Genomic DNA, 26,479 nt, shown 5'->3' on the forward strand with positions numbered 1-26,479 from the left:
AAGGACGATCCGTCAGCCTTTCGGGAAGGGAGAGGCTCATCCCCGGGGCTTGCCTGCTGCGCCATGGTTTACTGCTACTACGCTCAGCTGTTCTTCCGCCCCCATCTAAATTTCGGTCTTCTCTTCTTCATCACAGCCTCGAAGGCCACCGTTGCCTTTCTGGAAACGACAGTACGGGCTTTAAGACATTCAGTTCGCTTCGCAATGCTCCTTTAGGTCGAGTTCCGCAAGACTACTCAACTAACTCGTGACCGCCGAACCCTTCTACAACTACGTCCTTTTTGCGGCGGCTTTTCTCTGTCTCCCTTTCCTCTCTCTCATCCAGGAACAGTTGCGCGCGAGTTGGACTCAGTTTAGGTTAATCCCGACTATAATTTGAAATGTCTTCCGGGACTCCGAGCAGCAGCAGCTCTGCTGGTCTGGGGCAGAGTCCGCATTCCGTCCCCAGCGGCAAAGGCACCATCACTCCCCCGAAAGTGACCCAGCATGATGCGACCGTTGAACTCAAAGACATGAAACCGGAACGCGGTGGTGTCAAGGGCTCAATCCCCATTGGGGAGGATGTCATGCAGATTGCCCGTATAGGCGAGATTGCAGTTATGCAAAAAATGTTCGATGAGAAGAAGTTCCACGCCAATTACAAGGACGAAGAAGGAATTACCCCGTTACATGTGCGTGTTGCCGATATGTCCTTTGCGCTTGGCTCTTGACATTGCTTCCATTTATCCCGAACTAACAATGCTATTCTCTTCTTCTAGTGGGCTGCGATCAACAATCAATATGCCATGTGCAAGTTCCTACTCGACTCCGGCGCCGACGTCAATGCGAAGGGAGGCGAATCTGTAGCTACACCCGCAATGTGGGCAGCTCAGCGTTGTCACTATTATATCGTGCACCTGTTACTTCAGCACGGCGCGGACCCTCTTCTTACCGACGTTCAGGGCTACAACATCTTACATCTGGCTACTATCGATGGAAATGCCTTCCTGCTTGTGCTTTTACTTCACCAGGAGATCCCGGTGGACGTTACCGATCAACAAGGCCATACAGGTTTGATGTGGGCGGCATATAAGGGATTCCCCGCCTGCGTGGACCTGTATCTGCGCTGGGGCGCTAATGCCAATGCTGTTGACGACAGCGGCTTAACTCCTTTACACTGGGCCTTGGTTAAGGGATCGTTGCCTTGCGTTCAGAAGCTCATTGAGTATGGCGCCGATAGGTTCGCAAAGACCAGGGATGGCAAGACCCCAGCAACGGTAGCGGGCGAAATGAATACCACGCGTGTGTGGTATCGTGCTCTGGACGAATGTGGCTATGACTTCGATGGGAACACGAAGGTTCTTCCCTTCGGATTGACGCCGTGGGTGCGGAACAAGAGCACTATGTCCAAGTTCTTCTTCATGTGGCCTTTCTTAATGATTTTCGTAGCCGTCTGGATTCTCAGTAATCTGGTTGTATTCGCTGCTATCCCTATCATGATCGCAACAGCTTATGGGCTTCAATGGCTGGCCCAGAAAGTGGCGAGTCAAAGCATTTCAGAGTACAGAATACTTCAGAAGACGGTATGTCAACGACGCCCCTTGCAATGCCTCGCTTCGTTCGTCACACTGATCCGCAATCCAGCCGTACCTATCGGGCGTCTTCGCAGGCTCTTTGTTCTGGGTGGGTGTGAGATACATCTTCTACGTGCTACCAGGTGAGGCGTGCCCTGCTCTTCGCATGACATATTTCCTTTCCAGTTAGATAGGTTTTGCGACGCACCGGCCAGAGTTTACTAACAATACATTCTGCCCAGCCACATATACCACAAATCCCATATCGAATATTTGTTTTGCTCTCTTCTTTTCAGCAACGACTTATTTCTATTTCACCGCGATGATTGAAGATCCCGGTTTTGTTCCAAAGCTTGGCAGCAGAAATCAGCAACGAACAGTCATTGCGGAACTATTTGAGCAATGGAAGTTTGACGAAGAGAACTTCTGCGTTGCGTGCATGGTCCGAAAGCCTTTGCGGAGCAAGCATTGCAAGCGCTGCGGGCGCTGTGTTGCAAAGCATGACCAGTAAGTCCCTGATTGAGGCTGAAGTCGAAAGCCCAAACATTGACATCCCGAACAGTCACTGCCCGTGGATCGATAACTGCGTAGGCGCCAACAATCTGCGCCATTTTGTATTATACATCACATGTCTTGAAGCGGGTATAATTTTCTTCGTGCAGCTGACATACTCCTGTAAGTGTCAACTCCTCTTTTTACCGGATCAAAGACTAACGGCTACTGTAGACATCAATGTCTTGCCAGCACCTGCTAATCCGACCTGCAATGTCATTAACGACGCGCTATGTGATTTTGTACTTCGTGACACGTTCACCCTCATCCTTGATGTGTGGGTCATCATACAGCTGGTCTGGGTCACTATGCTTTGTGCTGTTCAGCTTGTCCAAATTTCGCGGAATCAGACGACTTACGAAAACATGAGGGGCCATTCGATTGACAGAAGCTACCCAAGCTCTCGTGCTTTTGCTTCGGCTTTGGCTGCCGGAACTACCTCACTCGATGCAGCTGGCCTTTCCTCTGCTGGTCAGGGACCGAACCCAGCCCTTGCGCATGGCCACCGGCACCGGAGGGGCGGCTGCTTGAAGCAGTGGACCTCCCTTCTCGGTATCGATGCGTTCTTTGCGACAGCAAAGGATGGGTTGCGAGATGGTCCGCGTGCTTCTCGGGCGAAGAATCCCTTCTCTCGAGGTGTAGTCACCAACTGCCGGGACTTCTGGTGCGATCCGGCTCCGTACTTTGGACAGCGGGAGGCGGGATCTGGTATGCTCGGTGGTGAAGTAATCAACTACAACCGGATGTACGAGATGCCGTCACGTATGCACAGCGGCGGAAGATATCGAAGCCTGGCCGACGAGGACCCGGAACGGAATGCATAAACACGTTCTGGTGTCCTGGATTGAGTGGTCATCAAGGGTTCTTACTATGCCCTCAAGAGGATCAACTAATTTCCCAGATGTCTCGATCTCCAATATGCGATCTAATGAATACCGGATGAGCCCTTTCTTCTGATGATATGTTTGACTGAAATAGATGGTCGCGGATGGTGTTTTATCCCTTCATGCCCTCACATTATCTTCATGTATTATCTTCTGCATATAAAGATTATGATATATTAGTAGATACATTTACTTTAAATCAAGGACATTGAACTTCCCACAGATATAGCCTGGCAGATCACCAAATAGTAGCAGACATTGCAGACTTATATATACCAACCGAAAGTAAGGAAATAAATGAAGCCCTCACCTTGCTTTGTAGCTAGCTGCTGCCTTTTCAGAATATTAGAAACGCTCTCGGGAAAGCCAACGATTCTGAAACCCATAATAGCCCAGCGCACTAAGTACAATTGCATTCATTAACCTGCAAACACAGATGCGGGGAGAAGACAATCGCATAGAGTAATGTGTGACAGAGGGCGAAAGGGGAAGAAAAAGAGAGAGAGAGTAAATAGTACAGGGGGGAGAGAGGCCTATGTCTCAGTACGATAACCACTGAAGGATACGGACCAGTACAAAAGGGTAGTAATCGGTGGAGAACATGATGAGAATAACTGACCGTAAGTAACGTACATACAGCGTCTATACAATATTCATACATACGAAGATAATCTCCACACCCGCGCCCCATACCTAACCAAGCTTCTGAAGCCGAAAAAGCCGATGTCGCAAATAATAAAATTACGAAGTATGCATGCATGCATGCATGATATGTATTTATTCCTTTTTTCTGTTTATTTCGTGTTCGAACCTTGGAGAAAGTTTCTACTTTGGAGTAAGGGGAATGGGAACGATTGGTCTGAAACCTATTTTTCCGTCTGGTTGTGGCTTTAAAACCTTAGAGACCCAAAGTCAAAATGTCACGCTAAGATCTTATCTCGGCAGGTGCGGTTTGATTGATTGATTGATTTGATTTGATCGTATTTTTGCTGGATGTGGATTTCTTTTTTTTTTTTTTTTTCCCTTTTCCCTTTCATTCGAGGGCTGGATTCTTCTTTTTTTCTACTTTTGTATTCTCAGAGCTATTATTGTGTCGTGGGGTGTGTATGGCTTCCTCGCTTCCTCTTGTGCCTTTCTCTCGCTCTTTCTCGGTACGTAGACTAATCATGTATCTACGTACATTGATGCATACTCCCAAGTTTTAATGATTCCATCTAGGCAGACAGCTACCTACCTAATATTCCTCGTAACCGCAAGCCTGTGCGGTGGGTCTGTCTAGCTTCCACACACTTGCATTCCCGTACTTTCCATTTTCATTGGGTACATATGTTCGGGACCACTCTTCGTCACGACCTGAAAACTGGGTACTTAATTAGGACGTAGAACAGAAACGGACGTAGCGGCACCAAGTGCGCATTAATATATGATATGATCCATGGACCACGGATCCAATATATCATTATCTGATTGAAGCGGTCAGGCCACCGCTTCGTCAAGGCAAGTGGGCTCTATGTTTTATTTTCATCTGATAATGGATTGAAGAATTCACGGACCCATGGAACGGGCGGTGTTGGGCTGATTGATTAGGGCAAGGTGGTGAGGTTGTCGGGGATGGTTATGATGTTTGTTTCTTTATTTTTATTTTATGCAGGGTTATATACGGTGATTGTTGACTCTGGTTTTGTTGTTTCTTTGGTGGTCACGTTATATGGGGGAATATGCGTAGTATTAATGATTTAAGTGTTGCTGCCTACTATCCAGAATATGGATACATGCATCAGATGATCAGGGTCTTTTACTTTTTTTTTTATGTTTTCGCTGATCTCTCGACATCCCCACGGATGATATTCCAGATAAACTGTGCTGTGTTGGGTGCAAGTTGCAGGTTGTGATTGCAGATCGTTCGATCTTTGGCCCTCCTGACAACTAGTAAGAGAAAGTGAGAACAGGACCCTGGAACATGGAACACCGGTCGCCGGTACCTGGCATAGCCGGCCTTGCCACAAGCGTGGACCGTTTGATCGGGTCACAGCACAGCCTGCTACATAATACATAGTACTTTCCCTAGGTTCATAGCTAAGCTAGTTTGGAAATACATTCAAGCTCGGTCTCTCTACCTGGTAAACTCAGACGCAGTTTTCTGTATCTACGTATTAGTCTTGATTTAGATATTTTGGTTATTTATTTACTATTTTTCTCCCTCGTGATATACGCGTGGGGGGAGAAGGGGATGGAGCTCCGGAGTTCGCGGAAACGGCAAGACTACTTACTTTGTACCTTTAGGCTGGCTAGCGAGTAAAGCTGGTCAAGGCTGTCTGCCTTCCTGACCAGTAAGTACATGAGTTCAGGTGCCTACTCATGATCTCTGGACAGACTGCAGCCGAATCCTTAAAAAATTGGGAGGCAAACTATTCTGACAACCTTTACGATTGGCGGGGGGAGAGGTGAATAATAATGGTCATTATTATTATAATTATCATGATAATAACAACTGTGGACATGCCACTGGCCCAGACCTGAATGGGGATCGGCGCATGTCTACCTAGGGAGTCGATTGTTCCAGGCGCCCGTTCCGGTTCCCAAGTCGCATGGTTCCGCGTGTACTGGTTAGGGATTAGTCTTGTCTCGTCTCGTCTAGTGGGCGCGTCGGGTCAGGTTGTCTACGCCAGTAGCAGCAAAGGCTGTTCATATCAATTGTTGCATTATCCAGCAATACGAGATTCATCGAGAGATCGTCTGTCATATGCCTGAGAAAGTAGGAAGTAGCGTGGTGTGTTAATAATTGCAGTTGGGTTTGATGATGAGTCCCAGAGTAGGAGAGAAGGCCAAGTAATCGCCTTGACTGGCTTAGATTCTTCTCCGTTTGTGGGTTAGCTACAACCCCCAGACAGACAGATAGGTACTGTGTATAGCTACTTAAGAGCTAGATTAGTATTACGGCACCATTTGTTCCTCATGGTCTGACGATTGCACCGGAATTGCCTCCTTATCCAGCCGGGCCGGACAACAGGATGGGTTTTCTTTCCTTATTTTGTCTTATTTCCTTGTTGTCTTCGTTATTCCCTCACCTCCAAGTCCCTAGGGCCTTGGTATTGTGGGAACGAAGGAGAGGGAAAAGTGGGGCCGCTCAGAATTATCAATCACTGATCAGGCTGTTACCTGATCGATCAAAAATGTCTGGGAATCTCTCGTTGGATGTGTTTCGGAGAGGTCCATTTCTAATGCTACCGGTATAGGTTTAACTCCGAGAAAATTCCTCGGGAACCGAGACACAAAGGAGAGTTGGTGGCAGGCATGGTCGGGGAAAGGGGGCCAGAAAGCAAACTAATTGAGTAACCCGTATACCGAAGCGAGAGGGTAAGCTAGTGTGTGCGTGCGTGTGGGTGGGTGTGGAAAAAAGAAAAAAAAAAACGAGACCACACGGATCAACCTGCATGGTGCCTCATCGTAATCAATCAGTGAGTGGGGTCTCTTCATCCACCCAAGTGGTCCCTGGCAGCGAATGGGCGTGGAGAGCGGGAACCGCGGCGGAAAAACAGCGCGCCTGGCTCGGCGATGGGCGCTGATGCGGTTGGGGGATGGCGCCATCAGATAACGTGCGAAAATTTTTATCTGATCAGATTATCAGGATCCCTCCCCGACCCTCTACCAAGGTTGGAGCGCCAGCTAGTCAGTGAATGCCCACCCGCTTCAATTTCTCCTGATGAGAGTCCAATTGGTGACAATTACACCCAATCCCATCGACCCTCCTCCTGGTAATAACCTCGCTCTCCCTTTTTTGTTGTCCCTGCTCAAAATGCAGAAACGCCATAATTCCCTCGTTGCGTATTACTCGCGGCGGCTAATCTGGTCAGGGCCAATTAGCCTGGTCGCTTGACGTCAGCGGGTCCGTGCTAGACTGGCGGTTGTGCGACCAGCCCACTCGCTTTTTTCTTTCCTAGGCACTTATTTTCGTCCTCCTGTCGGCTACAGGCACGTGTCAGGGGGCCGGATAAAGTTTAAGGAGAATGAATTAACATCTGCAGCGAATGAAAAAAGAAACGTGCGCCATTAGCATGGCCTTCTTCCTAACACAATGAGCGGTGGAATTAAAATCAACAAGGACAGACTCGATGCATTCCGATCTCTATTCGTTATACAATTCCAATGTGGCTGGCTATATAACTCGCGATGGGGGTACTTGGGGAATCAGATGATGGGGTAATAACAATAGTAACAAAGTATAAGGTGGTGAGACAGAAATGAACACAGATACAGTAGAGTAGATGATCGCAAAAGAAGATATCACCCCCTACCAATTTGTTTGGGGATATGCATGCATTTTTCCGGGGCATTCTTTTGTCCCAAGGAAATTAAAATGTCCGCCCTAGCGCCATCATTTCACGCGTCTAGAAAGCGGAACCCCTCCTGGGTCTCCGATCCGGCGAAAAGCCTTTACAGCATAGCGCGCAACTTCGTGACCGGCACCGTTGCACCCGCAAGCTGCTCGCCAAAGATCGACTCCACCATCTCTCCACCGCGTGCTGCCAGCACCGACAGAAGACTGTCGCTTAGCCCGTGTGTCTTCTCGTTACAGCCCTGCAGCCAGATTCCAGCATAGGGGCTGACCTTGCTGGCATCCATTTCGACCCGGTAATCCCGACTCGGCTTCCATTCCTCCTGGCCTGCCGGTCGCAGATGCTGCACGTTGCTCAAGAGCTGTTCATGTGCGTTGCGGTAGTAGCCGGTCGCCACCATGAGTGCATCCACCTCCAATATCTCCTTGCCGTCGCCGACAAGGCTGTCCGATCCATCCTTGGTCGCCCTCACGTGAATCCGCATCCGACTCTGAGGTCCATGGTGTTCGACTCGCGTGATCTTGCGTCCGGGGAGGATGCGGTGCTGCCATTGCTTCTCGTCGGGGTTCTTGACCCGCTGGACGTACATGTCGTGGTAAATCTCCTCAATGAGTTCAAGACGGACCACACTGTAGTTGGTGGCCTTGTCAGCCTTGAGGGAACGTTGGCGCTCTTCGGCAGAGAGGTTATAGAATTTGTCGACACGTTCGGGGTTGAAGACCTCGTTAACACTATATTGTTTGCTGTTAGTTGCGACCTGTCGGGCGTGCAAGGGGTATTATACTCACAAAGGAGAGTCATCACTAGGCCGCATAGCCGAATCTCTCATGATCAGTGTCGTCTTTGAGTTGGGGTATCTCTTTTGCAGGTCGTGGAAGATCTCAGCAGCACTCTGGCCACTTCCAAGCACGGCGATGTTGTAGGGTTCGTTCGGGTTCTTCAGCAGGTGAGGCAGATTGGTGCAGTACTTCGACGAGTGCATAATGCGGGGGTCCTGGGGCAGGCCTGGGGGCATCTTCGCAGAGCCACCGAGTGCAGTCACCACCTTGCGCGCTCTTCTCGCAGTAATCTCACCCGTCTCAACGTTGCGGGAGCGGACGGTGAAGAAGTCGACCACCGAGCTGGTAGGATCCGTCTTTCCGGGCATCACATCGACCACTTCCTCTCCATAAGACACGACATCAGAGAATTGTTGCGCACACCACCGCATATAGTCCTCGAACTCCAAGCGAGCCGGAAGGAATGTTCCCAGGTTTGTGAAATGGATCAAACGATCCTTCTGGTGCAAATAGTTGAGGAAGGTGAAGCTGCTGCGAGGATCCCGGAGAGTCGCCAAATCCTTGATGAAGGAGATCTGCATCCTTGAACCGGGGACCAACATGCCCGAATGCCAAGCAAACTGCTTCTGACGCTCGACAAAGCAGACCTTGGGCTGCGATCCAGGCGCAGGTGCCGACTTGTTCAGACAAGGGTCCAGAGCATCGTGCAAGGCAATTGCGATCGCCAAAGAGGCAGGACCGAAACCCACGCAAAGTAAATCGTGAAGCTCATCCTTGGGGGTGGCCTTGAGCTTCGAAGGCACCCGCTGCTGCTTGGAGGGCATGTTGCGCTGGCTGTGGAAGCTCACTTCGGGCTTCCGTACCGCAGGTTCCATTGATACAGACTAGGAGAAGAATATAAGGAGTAGAAAGTGTGTGAATGAAAGAAGAGGCAGAGATTCCGTGCTCAGAGTTTGGGGAGCAGGAAGATGGAAGGAAGACGCAATGATGATGGGATTCTGAACGAAGGTGGGAGAGAACCGCGGCAAATGGTGGGAGCGATGGTCGTAGTTATATCCCCTGGTGGATAAACAGATGGGGGGGAAGGACAGTAGCTTCGAACTTAGTAGACACTGGAGACCTTTGCGCCGTAAGAGGGAGAGAAAAATAAAAATATGTTAAAATAAAAACTAGGTACCAAAAAGGTAAATTCGACTAAAATATTAATAATAAAAAAAAATTCAGAATTTATGACGAGTGTAACATAAAAAAGAAAAGGGTATCAGCGCCGAACCCTTCTTCTTTTTTTTTTTTTTTTCTGAAGCAGCGGATCCGTTAAGGACGGGTTTTTTTCCAGGCCACCGAGCAAAAGCAGTAGCCGGCCGTAGTTCTTCTGACAGCGGGCCGGCAATGGCCTACTTGATAGGCACTCCTCGGTTCCACCACCTGCCCATGAGAAACGTGGTTGCTGCTCCTCTTTTTTTACGTACTGGTTTAATGCTGGGGCACCGAGGCTCTTGGTGGTTGGCAAGGTATGTAGAATAGGTATTAACAATACTGAAGCTTGATCTAGCAGGCGATTTCGCGAGGATTTGTATCGTCTCCGCGTTAACGTTGGGCTTGAAGGAGAGGGAAGTGTTCACATATTAGTAGTTGTGTGACTGAGGAAACCCAACGCCATATGTCGAAATTCCAAGCATAGATGGCTGTTTCCTCGGAGATAAGATGATGTTTTATCAGGTCCAGAAGAGCCCACTTGTGGTATGAACTTGTAAACGAAGTGCTAACCATAGCCCCTCCCTTCTTCCCTTTGCTCGCCCCAGATCCGTTCACATCCTGGGAAGTTGAGGATCACGCCACAACAACCACCACCCCCATCACCATTAGCACCAGTGAAAATTCATCGAGGCATATCAACCAGTTGTACCCACGAACACTTCAATTTGCTTCATAAAAATTGAACCCAAAATAGCAAAGAAAGCAAACAATAAGCCAAGCTGCCTACTCAGTCTCCGAGCCCGAAGAGCCGACCAGGAGCCCCGCAGCATGATCCGGTGTGCAATGCAAATTAATCCAGGAAAAGTGGGATGATGGACGCTTAGATTAGATCCGCAGTCGCCCGATGTCGGGAAATTTCACAACGTTTCCAAGACTGGGCTGAATGGCGGTATCCGTATCGTATTGACGCCCAACTTACATTACCTCCTGTAACCGGTTGGATTGTTCAGGTACCAATCTTGATAAGCTTTCCCTCACTCAAATGAAATCAATACAGCTGAGTATAGACGCTTGACCGTCAAGAAGACGCTCAGGCATCAAGTTATTAACCATCAGACTCTTAAGAGTCGCACAATATCTCTCCTTTTCCCCTAGGCCGCCCGGTGACCATGAGGGGGTTCATTCACGCTACCCCCAAACCGTGGGCTGGTGGCGCACCCCAACTGAACATCCAGGGACCACTCCATGCATTGGAAACCTTTCCCGCTGCATTTCCATGTCGGCGATCAGTAGTAAGGTTTGCTGGTCAGCGGGCCTCAGCAGAAAATGATCGCATGGATACGGTGTCCCACACACGCATGCAAGATCGCAATCTGTACCGAATGCGGCGGAGATAGTCTGTACTCCTTCATCTCCTTGAGGGCTTCCTGAACCGATTAATCATTCGAATGGCTAAGATCATCTAATTGCCAAAGCAAGGCCGGTTTGTGGTGCCCATATTTGCTGGCTAAACATACAGTGATTGGTCTCAAGGTCCGGCCTGAATATGTTTTGCTTCTTCGGCTGTTGTCTGGACCTACCAGATATCACGGATTGCTAATCTACTCGGTTTGGACCATCCTCTGCCCTACCTGTTTCGGACAGTCCACTACTGTCCTGATCCCCGTACCGGCTTCGCCCTAAACAATCTACGGTTCGCAGGAAAGGAAGAAAGAAAGAAAGAGATCCCCCTCCATCGCCCCCACACCAAGGCAATACGAAGTTGTAAGTATCCCTATTCGGTAGATGTCTCATCGCCCCATGCAAGCATCCAGAACTCCTGCTCTAGTACAGTGCGGTGGATACTTGCTGTCTCACACAGAGTGACTACCCAAATGCTGCCCGTCTGACATACACACCATCCATCAGAGGGAGTTTATTAGACCTATCTCCTGCAGCACTTAATATAAAACCAATGGCATATGGGCAATTACCCGGAGTTCCGAGTTAGAGGCACGTGCCACATTACGGGAACATATAGAGGTATCTGATCGCCAGACCTCGTAGTGCGTATATGAATGACATAGGAACATCATGGCCCGCGCGATTACCCCGCCGCAAAGTCCCCCTCCTTTTGGACTCGGACGTGAACAGGGATCCTTGTCTGGGTTGGAGTCCACTACGGACGATCTCATTCACTCTATTACTTGGCCCAAGTTCTGTGCACGTTCATTTTCATTTGACGAGGGGAGATTTGAAAGCGTGGGTCGACACTGGCCAAAAGGCACATGCTATGCCGCTATGGAGCTAAAGCTAAACCTGGATGACTATAACTATGAACTGATTTGCCCGAAGCTTCGGCTGGCCGATCGCTGTTTTGGTCTTACTCATTTTCCAGCGCTTGCCTCGACTACTAGTGCTGCTATGTAATTGTGGGTACCTTGCTCCTTTGTTCGTGTGGTAAAACTCTTCTTAGTACCTAGTACTACTTACGTATGTCCGAAGTCGATCCATGAGCCTGTCGACTGCTTACCTTGTTTCTTTCTCCACTCCAATGCAGCAGCCCCTCCTCATCATACGAGAGAGTCCGCTTATTTACCGCCGTAATCGAGCCTCGAGATTATGAATATCTGAATCATGGTTGGCTCATGCAAGACACTACCTAGGCAGCTAACCTCTTTCACGCTATTGCGGCAGCAGGCTGGGTATCCTGGTCTAGTTCAGCCTCGAATCATATGCAAGTGTGTCAGGATCAGACGCCATTGCTAGGAGCGAATGCAACATCTCTCTTTCAGGGGCATTGTCTAGCCACCACTTCATCCTTGAGGCCTTTGTTCCTCTTTTCTTCCGTTAAAGACGTAAACGGTATTTCCCCTCATTAACGGGACTTGCTTATTATACCCGACCTGTGACTGGCTGTGCCCTCGCACTATAGATTGTTCTACACAACCTCCGTCTCTTACCAAGGCAATGATAGACATAGCTTTTCTCAGGTGACGCAGGTCAATATGACTGTGAAAGATCTCACTTTCCGCGAAACGTAACTATTGCCGAGCTCGCTTCCTGATTCTCGTAGCAATAGTGGGTCCTACAAGAAGGTAGTAGTTGATTGATTGAAATTGATATATCGTCGAGTTCTCTCGTGTCAGCACACGACTAAGATTCGGTGCTTTAGGAGACCATCCAAGTGTCCTCACAAGTGAGAATCAAGTATACCATGTGTCACAACTCGACATGTCAACTACTCAAGGCGATTGCTCTCCCGTTTGCTTACATATGAGCTGCCATCAAGCATCTTATGCAGAGACTACGAGAAAACGCGCTACCCAGGAAGTCTATGCTCAGACAGTCACCGTCAGTCGTCAGTATCACAGTAGTACAGCCCTGTTGGAGCAGCCACGACGAAGATGAAAAACATATATTCATGGGGCGTACCTGGATGATGCAATTGCTTCATATGACGTACCCTATTGTGCAGCCTTTACCCTGACGAGCCCACCGGTGTACCACACAGATAGATCCCTGCACAGTTTTTTGTGAAGTTCATTGAAGTCAGCTTCTGAGAATGCTCATGATATACTGAATGACACTCTCACTACATATGCTGTAGTCAGTCGATGACACAATAGGCCGCAGTGAAGCATTGGAGACTTCTCAAGTATAAGACAGTCGCTACAGATATAGGCGCCCCCATTTTAAGTGGCCAACAGCCCTTTGCATGGACTTGGAGAAATACATCGTTAAGTACAACTCACCAGGCCGTCGGGTATGAAGGAATGTGTACTAATACCTAGGTCCCGACGTGCCCGGAAGCCACACGAATGAGGCGTTATCGTAGAAAGCATACCCTTATGCAAAATTTACATTCATAACATGACTCAGTATCCCGAACCCAGGCTGTTTGGAATAAGAAGTAAATTCTAGCTGCATTCCAACGGTGACACCAATCATCCCTCGTACTCAATCACTGAAAATAGTACTATACCGAAATTGTGGCTTATACTAGGATGATAAATTGAAGTTGCCCATGGTTTCCTGAAGAAGCATCCCTTTCAAGTTACTTCACACCACTGGAACTCAGTATGACTCGAGGAAATGGAACCACACTACCAGAAGACGTTCGAACCCGGAAACAATCAGGTGCAGCTGCCTTTCTATAGTAAGTCAATACGTATAAGCCCAACATCCTCTTTGAACAGCCATCCAAACAGCCCCGTCATTGCACAAACTTTGTATATTACCTACCATAACTAATGACACGCAACGTTTCAGAGTCCCACGCTTACAACTCGAAGCATCCCCTTTGTTACAATGGTAAAAACTCCGAACATTATTCATCCCAAATTCTCCTTCCTGCCTGTCTGATGGATATCACCGGCTGGACGCTGCATGCGCATCTCTCCAGTCCCCTTGCTGCATGCTCTTGCTGCTGTCAGTCTGATGCATTGTTCTATATATTCCGAAATACTCGGATATCTAAATGGGAGCATGGTATGTTTCTGATGTGAAGGCGCATTAGACACCTTCGGAATCCCTCCTTATCTATCACACTTGAGCGGCTCAGGTACTTGCTAATCATTCCTCGGAGGTCGATTTAAGCATCTACTATCTTTCAGATCGTCTTGGTTGATTTTCAGAAACAAGAAAGCGACGGCATTATTCTTAGTCAAGTCACATAGGATAGAATTCCACTCTAAACTGGCGAGAGCATGAAAAATACTAGTCTCACTGAGCTCCTATTACATAGAATGCTCCTGAGTCCTACTAAGGATCATAACTCTGTTTCTAGCTAATTAGCCATTGAAGTGATCATGGTGCACGATTCCAGTTCTTATCTCTCTGCGCTAGCCCCGATGCTAAGCACCTTGCGCAAGATATCCAGGTGAGTGCTGGTAGCAATGGACTCTGGGGGCCAGAACATTGTCGCTATACTCATTGTTTCCTAGCAGCTCCGAACAACTAGTCTGCTCTTGTTCTGTCACGAACAACTAAGGATGTCCCGCATTTCTCAAATGTCCTCATGATCAAAGACACTTGAGACAAGCATGGCAGAACTATGTATGTTAGCTTAAAACATATGATAGCTGTAGGACAACCTAGCACTAGTTTTACTGTCTCTTCTACATCCCCTTCCGGGACTATTTGACGAACGCTTAATGCGGCCGCAATATTCCTGCAACAGCCAGAACTTGTTTCACACTGCTATAGAGTTCCACAATGTTGCTTGCTGAATGCCGGATTGAGTGGGTGCATTGGTGCTCCTGGGGTATTGCTGCTAACTCACCTTCCAAATGGACCAAGCCACTACGATATTCTGAAGATCTGGATGGCTGAAGGACAATTGCAGGATAGGTGATTCAATACTATCGGGCATCCCGTGCAGCAAAATCGGGATTTGGCGCATCCTCAGCTACTGATGGGACATGTCATATTCAGCTAAAAATGGCCGTGGCGATGTAGATCATAGACGACGAGATTAGATTTGGAGTTCATGCATTAATACGATATCAATTACCGATTTGGTCGAGGTTGTTGCGGACGGACCACGCCGAGAAACGGCCAAGGTGGCTGCAGAAAGGTTATGGGGTCTTGAGCATTCAGCGTAAGGGATAGTATTACTGCATGCAATCTATGCACGATTGCTGGGCTGGAAATCAACATTTACCTTGTTAGGTTCACTGCGACATTAACTGAAGCAGAACAGAACTTTGCTGAGTCATGCCGCCGACAACGGTTGGACTTCTAGGGATGGATAAGTTCAATAAATCGAATCAAGGGTTGGGGTAATGGCCTGGATCTGCCTAATAATTGCCCATGGTCATAATGAATAATGCCCAAGGCGGCTTTCACGCAACACTGTGTGCAAGGAAGGGTTCAGGTGTTGACATTGGACCGTTGTGTGGCAGTAGTTGTGGTTGTTGAAAGCGCTACTATATATTTTGGGGATAGTGCTATCATTTCGAAGCGACTAACTCTGCGCTTCACCGACGACATCATTCACTATTGGTAAAGCGCAACATACCCCTCGAGGCAGAGAGAGAAGAAATACCCCATAACAAATTCGCCTCAAAGTACTAGATATTTAATATGACCGCACATTCAACGTCATCGATGCCCGATTGTCGGCTCAGGACGTAGTCTACCCATGAGGACCACGGCGTTGCAAGTCCAGTCGCCTGAGGCAACGAGACCGTTTCATTCCTTCAGAGGTTAGAGCTCGGAAGCAGGCAATCTAGATGGAGATCGTGTGGGGTATACGCCGTATGTCGAGGATTATGATGTTATCCATCATATTCGGAGTACGTCAAGATTGTTGGACTGAGTATCTGATGACGTATGTACGAAGGGATTATGGCGAGGAAGTTGGTGGTATGTATCATACTGGGAATTGCACGACGGAAACGGTAAGTACTAGGTGTATCCATTTATCTGAGACTATGATCTGCGATTGGGGGGCCCTTCGACGTCAGTTATTCTCGATTTGGACACGTCGACAATGAGGGACGACACGTGGTGCTGAGGGGTTTGTACCGTAGAGTTGAAGTTGGGCCTTCTAAGATGGAAGAGGCGACAGCGTGGTAAACAACGTGTGGGACTCGTTGGTTACCCTGGCATCTAGGAACAATTGAAATTATTTACCTATGTCAAAATTGGTAAATTATGAGGTCAATGATCTGCCTACTACGTCCATGCTTACTACATCTATGCCTTGGAGAACTACTAGAAGGATGATGGAAGCACGGGAAGATGGGGCGTCGGAACCCAAAAAGATTCCTAAGCCGCGCTGTGCCTGACTCAAGTCCAGTTGAGGGGTGTGGAGAAAGGATTTTTTTTCCCTTCTTTTTTTTTTTTTTTTTTTTTTTTTTTTTGGGAGGAAAAAAGACCAAATGAAAATAAAACCAGAACAGACGAGAAAGAGGAAGAATATATTAACCATATCTTTTGCCACTATCATCGTCTTATTGGCGTGCTGTAGATGCTACTAGTGGATATAGCACGGGACTTGCAAGCAGAATGGTTTGGTGGCGACAATTCGGGGAAAGGGTACTACTATGTTGTACTAACTAGTAGAAAGGCAGCTCCCCTCAGCCTGGAAACTTAAGCGTCTCAAGTTGGTGGCCGGATCAAACCAAGTAATACTTAGATTTTTTGTTTTCATTATGGCGCACATGCAAGGGAGCAGGATAAATGGGATGATCCGGCTCCCCCGCGGTGTCCTTATCAACATTATCGATATCGATATTGTTTAACAATGGGGGAGGGGCGACGGCGGATAGAACCCGAAATCTTGTCTTGGAGCGAAAGGGTCGGTACGGAAGGAATTAGTACCGCGGGATGGATGCCTGAACATCATCCAAGCCAGGCTAGCCAGCCAGCCAGCCAGCCAACCAGAACTGGGTCAACAAAGGATAAATAGATTTTCAACAACAATGTAGTAACCACCTAACAAATATTCGGTCAATTGAATGCTAAACATGGATTAACTACTTCACTTTAAAGTGTGGCAAAGGCTTAACAGTAGTTGCATCTGTAGAGTGTGTCTGTATTGTAACTAACGCGGTCTGTATCGTATGATCCACGGGGAGGGAGGGGCGAACCCTACCTGGGGGTGGGAAAAAGACGCGTGAGACTTCCGGCGCTAAACCCAAAGTAGCGGGGCAAACAACAACAAACGACGCGAGAGTCGCGCGTGCGACAGAAACATCGAGGTTCCCAGGCGTAACTGGCTGGGTACCTGAACCTGAACCACTCAAATCCTGCCGATAGAATCGCTAAGTACCTAGTAGACCACCTTAGTAAACTACTAGTCGTGGTCACCTAACTGACCACAATGTTCATTCGCTTCTCTCTTTTTTTTTTTTCCCTTGCCAACCTCTCCCAGTGTGTTGTGTCTCCATCATCGCCTGTCCTCTCTCCAGCCATCGACTAATCCACCTTCCCCAACCTTAACCGTCGAAACTCTCCTCCCATAAGGGAAATCCATCGGACGATTGATCCCTCATTATTGAAGGTTGGCTCTGCATACCGCAACTTCCGTCCCCAGTCGCCAGCCCCTCCGTCCGGCCGCCCATCCTATCTCCCACCACCATCTCCACTACGTACTACTACAGCTATCCACCACTGCCGCCTCCCATCCCTTTCTTCGTTTCGACTCCTCTGCTTCGCGTGGCTGTCTGCTTCTTTTTTTGGGGGCATCATCTCGCGTCACCCCTTGCGCTGCCAGTCCCTCGGCCGGAGAAGCGCAGTCATTCAGGTTTTAAAGGAAGAAAGGGAGACGGAAGGGAGACGAATCTTGCTGCTGCCGGTGTCCTTCTATCAAATCAAAATCATCCCTCTCGCATCCCTCTCTGCAACTCGTTACCTCTTCTCGCGCATCGCTTGCAGTTATTCGCTGTCTGGGAACTTTCTCGCGTCCGCCTCGTCGCGCCAGTCCTCGTTCCTGTCGCCGCTGCATCTTCGCGCGTCGCGCCTGCTTGTTTTGACGCCTGGGTTGTCACCCTGAAACATTCCGTCTTATCGAACAATATCGCATTAGGCGCCGAGCGAAACTGCGAAGGTCCCTTCAAGGATATTGCGTGTTTCAGGCGCGTGGCCCCGTGCCTCAGCGCGAAAGAGTCCCCGCTTGTGCTTGTTCCTGCCCTCATCCACACACTCTTGGGGTGTATGGAGGCTTCAACAAGCGCATTCGAAGCCCCCCGTGGTCTCGGAATAGGCTGGTGATGTACAGCCGTCGTTTCGCATCTTCGACTTGTTTTGGCTGCACCCTGCCATAGGCGCGCAGCCTTACTTTTCCTAGCATTCCACCGCGGTCAACAACAACTTCCGACCCCTGTCACTGGCTAGACCGACAGGCGGAGGAAAACACCGCCACACGCACTCTCTGTTGGCCCCAGAAGTCTCTGTTGTTGTGTACGCTCATCGCGACTTGAGGTCAACTTTGTCCCGCGTCGTGAACTGTATACTGCTTTACACCTTGTCTGGCCGACCTCATCACGACACCAACCTAATAGTTGAGTGTTCTTGTGATCTCGGTCTCATCTTACCAGATTTGGAGAGCTACCATTTTGTTTTACCACCTACAGACTGTTCGTGATCATCATGGTCGCGACATTTTCGCCGCACCGTGATGCGGGTGGCACACTACACCTGCCCTCGCACACGGGCATTCACCACATGGATGCTAATTCGGCCATTCGACAACTGCGCCGGTCACTATCTCGTTCACCTTCAAAGAGCTCCAACTTCTCATTGCTTGCTTCTCGAGGCCATTCGCCGTCCAAAACAGCGCCATACATCTCGTCGCCTTTGTCACCTTCACGGAGATCGACCCAGAGCAACTTTGTCCTTTTCCCCAGCTCCTCTCACCAGTCTCCATTCGCAGTCCCGTATCATCCAAGCGGAAAGATTACAAGGCCAACCATGCGCCGTGTGCGGACCTCTCCGAGGAGCCCCGTGAAGCGTGCCCTAAACGTCTCTACGGACCAGGGAAATGCAAAGCCTGCGCCGTCGGTGCCAACAACACCGGGCGTGGAGAACACACCCTCGACACCTGGACTTGTTCAACCCGACAATGCGGCTAGAGACATCTTTCCAAGTGACACGCCCGCATGTGCGGAATCCACCTTGGGTCCCCGCCCGGCTCTTTCCCGCATTGAGAAGCGGCGGAGTGGAACGTTTGGCTCATATGCCACGGTTAGCCCGCTGAAACGGAGCGACGGAATCATGAATCTAGATCGAGTGTCTCGCGGTAGTCCATCGGCTAAAAGACGAAGCGTCCAGGCAGCAAGCCTATCGGGTGAATTTAGCATTTTTGATAACGAAGTCACACCGAACAATGCTGAAGAGCCCGAAGTCGAGGCTTTCCCAGAATCGACCACGCCTTCCTTCCCTCCCCCCATCACACCGTTCAGCCCGTTTGCCACCATTCCCAAACGATCCTCTTCTCTACGGCGGTCCACCCTACAACAGCGTCAGAGTGATCGCTCTCTATTTGCTCGGGCGAAGGCTATGGATGATTCACCTGATGCCCTAGACAATGGGACTCCGCTCTCCGTTCGACCTCGCATGTCTTTGGATCAGAATCTTTTCCAGCCAAACCGGGACAGTCCGTTCTTGTCACGGCCATCGCCAGGTACCCCGTTGTTTGCATCGACGGGTAACAACGCCGAACAGCCCCGACCTTCTGCTCATCCCCTGTCCAGAACAATTACACAATCCTCCTCGAGTTCGAGTCTTGGAGACGATTCTCCGACCCACGAGCCCGTTCACAAGGGTGATCGTCCCAGAGGGATAATAAACTTTTCAAAGTCTCTCCCTGCGGGGACTGCCCGGCCTGCGCCGCTGCGGCATCTTAACCGCGAGGATTCGACCTCGTCCGTTGACTCCTTTGCCACGCCCGAGAATTACAAACTAGTCAAGCCTCTCCCAGCGGCGTTTATGTCAACTGGTCTTATATCCAAGAAGAACCGCAATGCCGACGATCCTCAGAACACGCTAGGTTTCAGCAAGAACATGCCCGATACTCCATGCAAAAGGCCCATAAACCTCTTTCCTACCGGTGGAAGAATACAGCCGGAACGGCCTTTGGAGATGTCAGGCTTGGTTCGACAATCAGATACAATACCCCCGTCACCCTTCAATCCTTCTAGCACACGCCCTAAATCCGGACCTTTTGCGCGAGGCATGGGAATCTTTGGAAGTTCCTTCAACAGGCCCGAGGTTTCCCGACGCGGAAGCTTTGCTAGCATCGACGGCGACGACTTATTACCATCTCAATCGCCCTGCGGCCGAAATAGCCAACCGCTAAGCGAAAACGACTTCCCACCAACACCCACAAAGCAGAGCTTTTTCCCGTCTCGAACCTATCCACCACCAGTCTCGCAGATTGCCTCTCTTGAGCGATTGGCGGAGGCTAAAGGTACCAACTCAAGTCCCTTGCACGACAGGTTTCTGCGCGGTTCTCCACGTACACCGCAAGACCATCTATTCCCCGATCCAAGTGGACTATCAATCTCGAACGAACAGCAATCTGGTCAGCCTGACTTTAATTCCTCTAACCTGCCAGCAACCCCAACTGGCCCTCGTGATTCCTTCCAGTCTGGAAAACGACCCAGCCTTCCCTTGGCTGGATATCATGCGCCAGATGTCGATCCCAGTTTGACTTCACGGTTCGAACGGGTAGAACTTGTTGGAACCGGTGAATTCTCTCAAGTTTACCGTGTTTCCGAGCCCCACGACACATCGATCTCTACTTACCCAAGCGAGATGTTCCCCCCCAAGGTGCTACCGGAACAAGTATGGGCCGTTAAGAAGTCGAAGCAGCCATATTCGGGGCTCAAGGACCGCGAACGCCGAATTCGTGAGGTCGACATACTCAAGTCGTTGACTAATGCGGACCACATCATTTCCTTTATGAACAGTTGGGAGGATAGCGGCCACCTTTACATTCAGACAGAATTCTGTGAAGAAGGCAGCTTGGATGTCTTCCTTGCGCAAGTTGGGCTCAAGGCAAGATTGGACGATTTCCGAATCTGGAAGATAATGCTGGAACTATCAATGGTAAGTCCTAACATTTTTATACTGGATGAAGTCATTGGCAAATGTAGTATAGTGCTAACCATCATGGCAGGGTTTGAAACATATCCATGACATGGGATTCATTCACCTTGATCTCAAACCAGCCAATATCCTAATAACCTTTGAGGGCGTGCTCAAGATCGCTGATTTCGGTATGGCCGCACGTTGGCCAGCAGAAGACGGAATCGAAGGCGAGGGTGACCGCGAATACATTGGACCAGAGATCTTGATGGGCCGCTATGATAAACCAGCGGACATCTTCTCTCTGGGTCTCATTATGTTCGAGATCGCCGGCAACGTTGAGCTGCCTGACAATGGCCTCTCGTGGCAGAAGCTCCGCAATGGAGACATGAGCGATATCCCCAGCTTGACTTGGAGTTTTGAGACCAGCGTCTTCCGCGATGCATCCGGTAATCCGATCTCGGAGGAACCATCGTTCGAAGAACTATGTACCTCAGACTTTGGCGAGGATGATTATGGCACGGACAGTTTCCTCGGAGGTCGCACAAGCAAGCGGGACATGACCTCTACCGCTCGAATTGGAGAGCTTGTTGATCCCCCTAGCTTCATGGTCGATGCTGGCCATGAGCAGGCATTGGACAAGATTGTGCGTTGGATGATCTCGCCTGAACCGCTTGACCGACCCACTGCGGATCAAGTACTAGAAACGTACGGGGTCCAATTCGTCGCCCGCCGGCGTCGCGCGGGTGCTACCGTCTACGAAGGCAACTGGGGCCCTGCCGACGAGGTCCTAGCGGAAGACGCCGAGATGATCGATGTTTAATCACCACGACTTGACATATCTAGTGCATTTGGACGGAGTTGGCGCTTTCCCTTTACAGTACCATCTAATGACGGCGTTTATGCGGAGAACCGAGCTTTTGATATTAATGCCTCTTTTCTCTCGATGACCTTGATGTGATCGGGATGTCTTACCGACCATCCTTCATGATTTGGACGATGTTGATATGACCGATATGCTAGTCCCATGGAGGGGTGGTTGTCCACTCATTCCTCAAGATTTCCTTTGTGAACATGACTCGTTGATTTAGCGATGATGATAAGCTTCTTGTTTCTTTTTCTCTTTCTACCTTTCTATCGCGGTTCCTTCCCTTCATGTACCTATGTCTTCTGCAGGTTGAAAACCTCGTGACGCAGGATGACCGAGGCGACATGTCTATAATCCTATGCCTGCCTTTGTTTTTGCCTTTCACCTCTTGATTCCCACTACACAACTTCTCTTCACCACCTTTGTTTTATTGATGCTTCATTTCCTTTGTTGGAGTGACTCGAGAGCACTGGAGTAGTTCTTGCTCGTGCACTTTGGGCGTTTGATGACCTCTACTACCCTATTTCTAGATGTCTATGTATTAAATATCCTTGGCGTGTGTGCGCCATTTTCTCTTCGACACTGTGTTCGCTTGATTCGATATACCTTTTTTCTTCCACGTGCTTTTGCCTTCTCCTGTTGTCCTCACTACTCCTTTCTATGTGTCCTTGGCAGACGAGAAACCGCCTCGACGTGATCAAGCCGGCTTGAGAACAGGATAATGCTTGTGAATTAGATATTGAAATGTACATCTGACTTGGACGGACCAAAACAGCCAACCAACTATCGAGGCGTAAATAAATAAAACCATCAATATAGCGTATACTTTGTATTGCATGTTAGGTAGAGGAGAGGTCGGAGCACCTTCGTCGGAGGCTCGCCACTGGCCGACCTAAATTCGGTCTTGGCGCCCGCCGCTGCGTCTTGCAGTTCCTCGCCGCGACCTCCATCTTGCCTGCATCTCTCTGACCCTCTCCAACGCCTTGGTGTCGCCGAGCTTTCCTCTAACAACCGTTATAGCCGAATTTACAACTACGAGTCGCCGATTCTATATCAAATCCATCCGGTAATCAGCAAACACCCCTGTTGTCGTTGACCTTTTCTCGATACGCGGCGACGATGTGCGGCTCGATTTAAAGCCTCATTACGGAAGTATTCGAACTGGAAGCTTGTCACCACCGAATGCCAAAGTCTTAGACTTTGCTATTGCAAAGATCTTCTCGAATCTACCAGTCTCTGCGATTTCTTTTAACTTTGGCCGTGCAACCGAGAGAAAAAATACCCTCGCAACATGGACCATCGAACTTTCGTGTCGGATTCGCTCCTCCGCCTTACGAACGCGTCGGATCCTACTGTCGTCGACTTCGTGCTTGCCACCGCCAGTTCCGCTAAGTCAGCTTCCGCTTTGCAAGACAAGCTACTCCCTTTCCTGGACGGCAGCTCCGATGACATTAGCTCGTTTTGCGGCGAACTTTACAGACGGGTTGGGGTGAGGGCCGGGTCCAGCGCTACCAGTGCCAATGTGGCAAGTAAAGAGCGCAGTGATGCCGTGTCATCAAAGAAGAAATATCGACTGCTAGAGATGGAGGAGGATGACGTACCGGACGCCCGGGGGTCACTAGGCCCTGTGAATGTCGAGGCGGAACGGGACAGACGGCGACGCAGAGATAAAGATCGGAGCAATGGACGCAGCAGTAAGGATGGCGAGAGCGGTCGCAGCCGCTGGGAAAAGGACGAGAGCCGCAAACGCGATCGCAGTCGGGAAGAGGAATCGCGCGACCGGCCCCGGACGAAGAAGGTACGGCGACGGAATGCCGATGACTTTGATGATCGCTGGGGAGATGAGGAGATACCTGAAGATGAGCTATACGAGGATGATGAGCAGGCGGGCGAATTTGAGGAGTCGCCTTCGAAACGGAGTCGGTTAGAGGATGGGTCTGCGTCGCCACGGTCAAATGCCTCTGAGGAATTGGATCCGGAGACGAAGAAGGAACAAGACCGGAAACGGGATCTCGAAGAACGAGATGAGTTTGCGAAACGCCTTGCTAAGAAGGATGATGGCAAAACGAAGAAGATCGTCGAGGATCGGACAAGGTCTGGTGAGGCTGCGCGGCGACGAGCGTTGGCGGATGATGCGTCTGCGCGGGCGGCTGTCATGCCAGACCTGAGGATGCGCTCTCGACAGGAATATTTGAAGAAGCGTGAGACGGAGCGGTTGGCCCTCTTGCGCAGACAGGTCGCCGAGGAGACGGCAGAGCTGCGCGATAATCCCAGTTTGACTCGCAAGGAGAAGGAGGAGTTCGCGCGCAATCGAGAAGTTCTGCGGATCGCGGAGGAGCGGTTGCGGATTGACGACTATCGTGATGGTTACATGATGCCCGAGGACTACATTACGGAGAAGGGCAAGATCGATCGGAAGAAGAAGGAGGACGCGCTCTACAAACGTTATGTGGATCGTGATGACGCTGGTCAAGAGCGGTTCATTACGGAGCACGAAGAATGGGAAATGGAGCAGACAGCCAAGGCTAAGGCACAGATCAATCGGGCTGAATTCGTTGACGAGGGCAATTATGAGTATGTGTTTGACGATTCGCAGAAGATCAACTTCGTTGTGGACGCCAAGATGGAAGGCACTCGGAAGCCTATGACGCAGGAGCAGCGCAGGCTTCAGGAGCAGATTGATGCGGCGGAGAAGAAAGCACAGTCGATGGAGGACACGCGAAAGAGCCTGCCCATCTATCAATTTCGAGACCAGATCATTCAGGCAGTGCACGACCACCAAGTCTTGATTATCGTGGGAGAGACTGGTTCGGGTAAGACGACGCAGATTCCGCAGTACCTTCACGAGGCTGGATTCACCAAGGGCGGCATGAAGGTTGGATGTACCCAACCACGTCGAGTTGCTGCCATGAGTGTGGCTTCTCGAGTGGCGGAAGAAATGGGGGTGAAGCTGGGGAACGAGGTTGGCTACGCCATTCGATTCGAGGACAACACCAGCGACAAGACAGTGCTCAAGTACATGACGGATGGTATGTTGCTGCGTGAGCTATTGACGGAGCCCGATCTCGGCCAGTACTCTGCATTGATGATTGATGAAGCCCACGAGCGAACGGTGCCCACGGACATCGCCTGTGGTCTTCTGAAGGATATTGCGAAGGCACGGCCAGATCTCAAACTGCTGATCTCCTCCGCCACGATGGATGCTCAGAAGTTCCAGCAGTATTTTGATGATGCTCCGATCTTCAACATCCCCGGTCGTCGGTACCCTGTCGATATTCATTACACATCTCAGCCGGAAGCGAATTACCTGGCTGCAGCCATCACGACGGTCTTTCAAATCCATGTCACTCAGGGATCTGGAGATATCCTCGTCTTCTTGACAGGTCAAGAAGAGATTGAGGCGGCGGAACAGAGTCTCCAGGAAACGTCACGAAAATTAGGGAACAAGATACCCGAAATGATCATATGTCCAATCTACGCCAACCTCCCGTCCGAGCTACAGACTAAGATCTTCGAGCCGACGCCGCCAAAGGCACGGAAGGTCGTGTTGGCAACAAACATTGCTGAAACCAGTTTGACCATTGACGGCATTGTCTACGTGATTGACCCAGGATTTGTCAAGGAGAATGTCTTCAACCCGCGGACGGGTATGGAAAGTTTAGTCGTAACTCCCTGCTCGCGAGCTTCCGCCAACCAAAGAGCCGGTCGTGCTGGACGTGTTGGTCCGGGCAAGTGTTTCCGACTCTACACCAAGTGGGCATACTACAATGAGTTGGAGGAAAGCACAACTCCCGAGATCCAGCGGACCAATCTGAGCAGTGTCATCTTGATGCTGAAGTCCCTGGGGATCGACCAGCTGCTGGACTTCGACTTCATGGACCCTCCTCCGGCGGAGACCATCATTCGTGCGCTGGAGCAGCTGTATGCGTTGGGGGCTCTGAACGATCGAGGCGAGCTGACAAAGATTGGGCGACAGATGGCCGAATTCCCAACAGATCCCATGCTGGCCAAGGCGATTCTAGCAGCCGATAAATACGGCTGTGTGGAAGAAGTGTTGTCTATCGTGTCGATGCTGGGCGAGGCGAGCGCGCTCTTCTTCCGACCCAAGGACAAGAAGATTCACGCGGACAGCGCGCGGAATCGCTTCACCATTAAAGATGGCGGCGACCATCTCACGCTGCTCAATATCTGGAACCAATGGGTCGACTCCGACTTCAGCTATGTCTGGGCCAAGGAAAACTTCCTCCAGCAGCGGAGTCTGACGAGAGCGCGCGATGTCCGCGACCAGCTCGCGAAGCTATGTGATCGCGTCGAGGTGTCCGTGAGCACGTGCGGCTCCAACAATATGCAGCCGATTCAGAAGGCCATCACAGCCGGATTCTTCCCGAACGCGGCACGACTGCAGCGAGGCGGCGACAGCTATCGCACAGTTAAGAATGGACAGACGGTTTACCTCCACCCGTCGAGCACGCTGTTCGAAGTCAACCCGCGGTGGGTGATTTACTTCGAGCTGGTGCTGACCAGCAAGGAGTATATGCGCAGCAACATGCCATTGCAGGCGGAGTGGCTGGTCGAGGTGGCGCCACACTATTACAAGAAGAAGGATCTGGAGACGCTGGGGTTGGAGAAGAAGATGGCGAAGGGGCAGGGGGCGGCAGGCGAAAAGAGTCGGAATTGAGGATGTGAGAGAATATAGTAGAACTACTCTTTACAAATGTTGATACCAAATGAACAGCTAACAAACCATGTGTATGTATGTATGTATGTATGTAGATCTACTTACCTATTTCCC

The 26,479-nt window shown here is 50.0% G+C and overlaps 10 protein-coding genes across 10 annotated transcripts; 7 read left to right on the plus strand and 3 right to left on the minus strand.

The window, feature by feature from the left end:
* Window positions 1-380: 380 nt before the first annotated feature.
* On the plus strand, window positions 381-2,929 carry An05g00200 (uncharacterized protein; the record flags this gene model as incomplete). The annotated part of the gene is made up of 6 exons (XM_059747832.1): window positions 381-671; window positions 759-1,562; window positions 1,624-1,696; window positions 1,796-2,060; window positions 2,116-2,228; window positions 2,280-2,929. The coding sequence occupies 6 exons, from the start codon at window positions 381-383 to the stop codon at window positions 2,927-2,929; spliced, it is 2,196 nt and encodes a 731-aa protein (XP_059603710.1).
* Window positions 2,930-4,707: 1,778 nt separating this feature from the next.
* Window positions 4,708-6,555, plus strand: An05g00210 (hypothetical protein; the record flags this gene model as incomplete). Its single annotated transcript, XM_059747833.1, has 8 exons — window positions 4,708-4,779; window positions 4,875-4,918; window positions 5,022-5,096; window positions 5,217-5,293; window positions 5,553-5,672; window positions 5,778-5,858; window positions 6,101-6,199; window positions 6,449-6,555. 8 exons carry the CDS (start codon window positions 4,708-4,710, stop codon window positions 6,553-6,555), a joined length of 675 nt encoding a protein of 224 aa, XP_059603711.1.
* An 868-nt stretch (window positions 6,556-7,423) lies between these two features.
* Window positions 7,424-8,929, minus strand: An05g00220 (uncharacterized protein; the record flags this gene model as incomplete). Its single annotated transcript, XM_001390559.3, has 2 exons — window positions 7,424-8,057; window positions 8,115-8,929. The coding sequence occupies 2 exons, from the start codon at window positions 8,927-8,929 to the stop codon at window positions 7,424-7,426; spliced, it is 1,449 nt and encodes a 482-aa protein (XP_001390596.3).
* Window positions 8,930-9,073: 144 nt separating this feature from the next.
* An05g00230 (hypothetical protein) lies at window positions 9,074-9,734 on the plus strand (the record flags this gene model as incomplete). The annotated part of the gene is made up of 3 exons (XM_059747834.1): window positions 9,074-9,167; window positions 9,442-9,576; window positions 9,661-9,734. 3 exons carry the CDS (start codon window positions 9,074-9,076, stop codon window positions 9,732-9,734), a joined length of 303 nt encoding a protein of 100 aa, XP_059603712.1.
* A 756-nt stretch (window positions 9,735-10,490) lies between these two features.
* An05g00240 (hypothetical protein) lies at window positions 10,491-11,096 on the minus strand (the record flags this gene model as incomplete). Its single annotated transcript, XM_059747836.1, has 2 exons — window positions 10,491-10,729; window positions 10,934-11,096. 2 exons carry the CDS (start codon window positions 11,094-11,096, stop codon window positions 10,491-10,493), a joined length of 402 nt encoding a protein of 133 aa, XP_059603713.1.
* A 279-nt stretch (window positions 11,097-11,375) lies between these two features.
* An05g00250 (hypothetical protein) lies at window positions 11,376-12,945 on the plus strand (the record flags this gene model as incomplete). The annotated part of the gene is made up of 5 exons (XM_059747837.1): window positions 11,376-11,707; window positions 11,765-11,774; window positions 11,948-12,022; window positions 12,417-12,635; window positions 12,892-12,945. 5 exons carry the CDS (start codon window positions 11,376-11,378, stop codon window positions 12,943-12,945), a joined length of 690 nt encoding a protein of 229 aa, XP_059603714.1.
* A 670-nt stretch (window positions 12,946-13,615) lies between these two features.
* On the minus strand, window positions 13,616-14,217 carry An05g00260 (hypothetical protein; the record flags this gene model as incomplete). The annotated part of the gene is made up of 3 exons (XM_059747838.1): window positions 13,616-13,731; window positions 13,888-14,017; window positions 14,146-14,217. The coding sequence occupies 3 exons, from the start codon at window positions 14,215-14,217 to the stop codon at window positions 13,616-13,618; spliced, it is 318 nt and encodes a 105-aa protein (XP_059603715.1).
* Window positions 14,218-17,112: 2,895 nt separating this feature from the next.
* An05g00270 (hypothetical protein) lies at window positions 17,113-18,002 on the plus strand (the record flags this gene model as incomplete). The annotated part of the gene is made up of 2 exons (XM_059747839.1): window positions 17,113-17,162; window positions 17,393-18,002. The coding sequence occupies 2 exons, from the start codon at window positions 17,113-17,115 to the stop codon at window positions 18,000-18,002; spliced, it is 660 nt and encodes a 219-aa protein (XP_059603716.1).
* Window positions 18,003-18,380: 378 nt separating this feature from the next.
* Window positions 18,381-21,642, plus strand: An05g00280 (uncharacterized protein; the record flags this gene model as incomplete). Its single annotated transcript, XM_001390565.3, has 2 exons — window positions 18,381-20,840; window positions 20,911-21,642. 2 exons carry the CDS (start codon window positions 18,381-18,383, stop codon window positions 21,640-21,642), a joined length of 3,192 nt encoding a protein of 1,063 aa, XP_001390602.1.
* Window positions 21,643-22,978: 1,336 nt separating this feature from the next.
* Window positions 22,979-26,365, plus strand: An05g00290 (uncharacterized protein; the record flags this gene model as incomplete). The annotated part of the gene is made up of 1 exon (XM_001390566.1): window positions 22,979-26,365. One exon carries the CDS (start codon window positions 22,979-22,981, stop codon window positions 26,363-26,365), a length of 3,387 nt encoding a protein of 1,128 aa, XP_001390603.1.
* Window positions 26,366-26,479: the final 114 nt, after the last annotated feature.

This window comes from Aspergillus niger (genome assembly GCF_000002855.4).
Source record: "Aspergillus niger supercontig An05".
Lineage (NCBI taxonomy): Eukaryota > Fungi > Ascomycota > Eurotiomycetes > Eurotiales > Aspergillaceae > Aspergillus > Aspergillus niger.